General features: G+C 34.5%; 1 protein-coding gene across 1 annotated transcript in view; it reads right to left on the bottom strand.

The window, feature by feature from the left end:
• Positions 1-1,891: 1,891 nt before the first annotated feature.
• The window catches only part of XPO1 (exportin 1), a 55,194-nt gene continuing 51,085 nt past the window's right edge, over positions 1,892-6,000 (bottom strand). Inside the window, exon 25 of the mRNA XM_001374994.4 lies at positions 1,892-5,379. Coding sequence (XP_001375031.1) covers positions 5,233-5,379 — 147 coding nt within the window. The 3' untranslated portion in view covers positions 1,892-5,232. The remainder of the gene's footprint in view (positions 5,380-6,000) is intronic.

The raw sequence follows: 6,000 nt of genomic DNA, 5'->3' as shown, positions 1-6,000 counted from the left end.
GTTCATAGTATAAAAAATCCTGCTAAAACTCCTTACTGCTAATCTTTTATTTTCTTGTAAAACAGTATTCTAACCTATTGCTCTATGCCCCTCACTTGAATTCATAATATTCACATTCTTGGTTTTTTCCTCCATCTTCCTCTTACACTTTCTTCAAAAACCCCTTCTTTACAAAGGTAATGAGAACATACTCATTGTTTCCACTCCACTTCCATTATCCCCCTCATCTAAGATTACAATTCAATTTTATTTTTAATCTACCCTCTAAAACTGTTTCCCCCCTTTCTCTTTAACACAAAAAATACCCCAAGACCCTGTTGTCCAAACTCACTCAAGGGCCCCTTAAAATCCTGTTGGGGACATTTCTCCCCCTATTAGAATGTTAAAATACTCTTAATTCTTTTGACCCCCACATTTGCTGATACTATTAAACTACTATTTATGCTATCATATACTACTACTATACTACTATTAAGATATTAAAGGTGTTTTTCCCCCAAATCAGGAATACTTAGAAACCCTTTCATTTCATTGACAAACTATTCTTGAATATATCTCTTTTGAACATTCAAGCTTCTTTAAATCAATAACTGAGCTGCCCAAATGTTTGTGAACCTAACTGTAGTATCTTGGTACTTGAATGTTTTATTTTTTTTCCTAATCTGAAGGTCCAGGATTTTGTCCGAAATTCTGTCAACAGTATCTTTATGGAAGCGACAAAAAGAGTATTTATTTTTATCCTCTGATTCCTATAGTACTAGGATATTTTAATTGGTTTTTTAGCTTATCCAGGAATTATTTTTTTGGTTGTCTGCAATTCTTAGATCATAGGTACTAGCGAAATAGTTGTATCCAAACTCACCTAAATTTTCAATCATGTCAATTTGCTGCCTATTTATAAAGCCAAGTGATATGGAGGGGGTAGGGGGGGAGAAGGTCTGAGAATTCTATTCTGCTTTAGCTGGTTTCCCTTTTATCTGGACCCAATGGTTCAGAGATGCTTACCTGCTCAGGAGTTATTGCTATTCTGGAATTGAGGAAGGGATGTATTTGACAAGTCTAGACTTCCTGACCAGGATAATCTGAGGCTATTGAGAACTGGATACAAATCTTGCTATTCGAAATACTGTTAACTGGGAACTTACTTTGGGGGAAAAAAAAAAAACCCCTCCCTCCCTCCCTCCCTCCACCCCATAAAGCAGATTGGACTGGCTTACTTCTAGAAAAGCATGCATCAGTCTCCAGGGTATATATATTTTTTAAAGTCTTAATTTAATTCAAAAGGTGTGGGCAGAATCCTCTCTGGCCTTTAATATTCTAACTCCAGAAAATAAAGAGTATCATACCTTGTTTGACCTGAACAGTTCTTTTGAATAGTAACATCCCCACCTGCTGGTACTAGGGGATATTACTTTTTAAAGATTGCCATTTCAAATGAGCTAGATCACTAAACTCATTCCATGTAAGTTATTAAAAACAAGTCAAACTTCATGAATTATGCTATAATTATAGCACAATTAATCTCATGTAGTAGGCATTTTATGTTTGTTGTTGGATGCCATTTCTGTAACATTATTTTGAGGTTCTGGCCTTCCCAAAACTGAGTCCTTCACTTAGTAAACTATCAGATTAGCAGACCTAAATGCATACATGTATTTTTTGCTACTCACTGTTAAATGTTCCTAATGTCATGTTATAAGTATATAAGTGGCTTTTTAGTGCTTTTGCAAAAATAAAGAGCATAAAACGTCAGCAAAGAAATGTAGATACTGCTCCCAAATACTTGTGAAAATACAAGACTTTTCTATCAATGTATCATTAGCATAGATTCAGTCTAAGCTGTCTTGTTCTGCAACAATCAAAATCAAATTATTAGCCTGAGTACCCACCATGCTTGCTTATATATTTTTATTCATGTTTGCACAATAAAGTATTGATAAATACTTAGTCCATTACTCCTTTCCCTTGGGCATTTCTAGAACACACCCCTAACCATGAATAAATTTTGAAAAACTTTAAAGTTTTAAGAACTTTTTGTATAGGTCACTTTTCAAAACAGCAAAACAAGTTTTGTAGGTATTAAAATTAGCATACACCAGGGCACAATAAAAGACTACTGAATTTGATTCAGTAGATCAAAACACGGGTAAAGGCCAGTCATTATAACATCAAGAGTGGGACAAAACAAAGACATAACCTCACCAATGGCATATGCAACCATCATGAAGATTGAGCACAAAATGCAAATCAAAGGTAATCCTTAGTCAGGTTTCCCCAGATGCTTTTTGCGAGTTACATCATGTAGATTTCACACCCCCCCCCCCAACATTGCAGAGCCTCCAGATGAGATACATAATAGCTCAAAAGCTCATCAGACATGGGAAGACAGCACAACCATGTACTACTGGAAAACTAAGTGGTACAACTGTTCGAGATTTCAGTTTGGAATCATACCAAACGACTAAACCAAACATATGTTTTAACCTAAGTCTCACAGACACAAACATGTACCAAAAATATTCATAGCAGCACTCTGTGACAGCGCAAAAACCGGAGAAAAGTTGTGCATGAATTGGGAAGTGGCTAAAGTCAGTGGATAAATTAATGGATTCTTATGAAGCCAATTTGATGGGAGTCAAAAAGCTGGCTTTGGAGCCAGGTGGACTTGTATCCAAATCCTCCTGACATACTTTGTGACCAAGTCAAGTCCTTTAGCCAATGGAGGGACTGGCATAATTTACTTGCTTTTTATGCAATTAATAATTCAAAAACATTCTGAGAAAGGATTTAAGGCTTCACCAATTGCCAAAAGTCTACACCACCAAAAAAAAGAATCTGCTGCTCTTATTAGTTTGAAGTACAGCAAAAGTGTTTCCCTGCATTGGTAGAGGGAGTTTCTTCACTTGGCATGTGCCTTCCCCCTTAAGAAATGGGTAGATATATTCCACAAATACAGAGCAATACAAGCAGATATCCAAGAAAATCTACATGAGCATATTAATGACATCACTTAAAAGAAAATCAAACTGTTTAATAGAAAAAACCCCATAAGGTAGAAAACAGCTAAGTCTCATTGATGAGGTGGGAGACTAGTAGGACAATATTGTAAACATCATCCAAATTTTTTCTAGCAGGTTCTTAATTGTTTTTGCCCCAAGGCAAGATTCAGTTTAAGGTGGGAAATGCCTAATGTAGTTTGGAACAAAATATAAGTGGTAGCCAGCCTAGCTATCCATACAGGAAAAATTGAATGGATGAAGAGTATTTATTGCCTAGACTATGGCATCATGATAACTTGACGTATTGCAACCACTATATATAGCCACAGAACTTTGACCAGATGCACTGAACTCCATTTTTGAGGCTTTCCAGAGATTTTTCTACAGCCACAACCTAGAAATTGTGATAGCTTTAACAAGGCATTAAATAATTTTCTATTTAAATGGTCAGTTATAATACAACTTTAAAATTACATGTCATTAACATGAAGCGATTTGTCTTACAAAAATTTTTAAGTATATTTAAGATGAAGCATATAAACATTACACTACAACTACTTTTTGGTTGATTGAAGTTAAAACACAGGTCACTAGAAGACAAATTCTGACAAACATCTTTTTTTGCTGCCCATGGGCAGCCTGGAGCACTATGGTTCTGAAAGAGCAAAACCACACCCTCAACATCAAGTTCTCAAGGCAAAAGTTGATTGTGAACATGGGGTCTATCTTTTTTAAAAGACCTTTAATATTTCTGTCAGAGAAAAACCTAGGACTAAACCATTCTTTCCTATACCCCTTTTATCCAAGATTTTTCTTTCCCCAAGTCCTAGTTCTTTCTAATAGCTGACCCACCTGCATGCATCCCACACTCCAATTTTCAGGTCTACCTCTCTACCGCCTCTTCAATGAGATTATAGATTTCAGTTGGAAGTAATCCCTAGATATTAAAGGTAAACTAAATGGAATGAATTCGTTTAAGATAGCAATGTATGCATTTACAAAGGGCAACTAGTTTTCCTGAAATTCTACCAAGTTCATTTTGGTTGACAATGTTCTATTTTCTTTACTTCCATCTGACAGAAAAAAAGGGGAGAAAGGTCTATGTAAGGACACACCTATCAAATTTTGTGTTTTATAATAGGTCGATAATCTATTTGGATATATAAAATGTTTCTGAAATTACACAGATAGATTTAAAAGCTACATTTTCCTGTCTATTGTACAACTTTGTTTTTGTCCCAGTTTCCAAACTCTTTCTTTACCTTAACTTTTTGACTCAACACAAAGATGACCACTTCCAATAATACATCAATAATTTTGAGTCAATAAAGGAAAAATAAATGTAAACCAAGTTTATTTTGCTTTTAAGTAGTGTTCTTAAAGCACTACAGCATGGTAAACAATGTAAATTAGTATAAGTCATCTCAAAAGCCAGAGTTTTTTAATGAGTTGTTAAAAAGATGCAGCCTATTCTAACAGGATAAATATTTTTAACCATTTCACTTCGAGTTAATGAAGGCTCACAAATGAGCAACACTCCTCATTGAGGAAAACAAAAAGCTGTTGTCGACAAAGCGACAGCACACACACACAAACAAAAAGAACTGTGTAAAAATAACTAACTGTGTTCCCATACTCTTTGAAGTTGCTTTACAATGGGATGATATGCACATGATCTTGCTGCAAACTTGCCATACAGACTTGTAATACATGTAGTCTAGCCATCCAATTCAGTCCAAGTTGTGCTACCTTTAAGACAATGCAGCACTATAATAATCCTTTAACAACGCAATTGTTTTACTCATTACCTTTTCTTCTAGACTGAAATATAGGCTAGAAAGAAAATGCTCCCTAATTAAAAATTGGTTTTGTTACAGGAAAAAATTGTATAATTTTGCAATAGAATTTACAAGTATATTTTTTCAAATTCAATTTGCTTCTTCCCCCCCATCCCAGCCACAAAATGGGCATGAAGTAATATTGTTTTTTAAAATGCCTTAATTCTCAACTTCATGCAAATCTAAATAAAGATGACCAAAACAAAAGCTTAAACATTGGAAGGATATTTCACAGAAAATTTCTTATACAAAAAACACATAAGAAAAAGGGCCACTAGGTGACATTTTAATTTACAAATTGGCATCATTTTGGTCAACAAATATCCAAATGCTGTTTTCTTCTACCACAACAAAGAAGCTGTACAGAAAAAAGACAGCATAACTTGTTTTGATTTTTAATCGCACATTTCTTCAGGAATTTCATGTGGATTAAGGATGCCAGGGACAGACATCTGAAGTTTATGTTTCTCTTCCTGAGCCTGTCGAAGGGCTGTTTCTCTTTCTTCTAAAAACAGGTCAGATGTATCTTCACCTGCAAATTCCTGTAAAAAGGGTCATTTAAAATGTTTATTTCACACATTATACTTGATTTTTAATATGAGAAATGCCACCATTAAAAAATTTATCCAGTGTAAAGCCATTATTAAACAATATTTCCCATATAAATTTCACAGGCTAGTGAAAGAATAACTACTATCTTCAATACAGCTAAATTAGCATGGTAAATCCTGAAGGCCAGGCTGTTGAAAATTTTGTTTTATAGATGAATCAATGCCACTAGAGATAGTTATTCCCACAAGAGATAGAATTAAAAGTACATTAAGCTAAGTAAAAAAAAATTCATCTCCTAGAAAGAGTTATTAATGTAATTTCCCAGGCAGTGACAGTTTATACAGGTTTCCAAAAGTCTTAAATTGCAACTTAGCTTGTATAAGTGTTCTATCATGCATACACAGAGTATGTGTCTTACCTAGCAGTATGAAAATCTGATTTTTATGAGCAAGAATAAGGTTGAAAACAAGTTAGATATAGCAGTATTCAATACAACCTCTTAAGGCACAGACAATTGATGCAACTTCCCATGATCATATTTATATAGTGCTTAATACAGAGCAAAACCAGTATTCAAATCTGGTTTCCCATATACCAAAATCTATTGTTTT

This window comes from Monodelphis domestica, chromosome 1 (assembly GCF_027887165.1).
Source record: "Monodelphis domestica isolate mMonDom1 chromosome 1, mMonDom1.pri, whole genome shotgun sequence".
NCBI lineage: Eukaryota > Metazoa > Chordata > Mammalia > Didelphimorphia > Didelphidae > Monodelphis > Monodelphis domestica.
The sequence above is the reverse complement of the archived record's forward strand: the minus strand, read 5'-3'. Positions and strand labels throughout refer to the sequence as shown.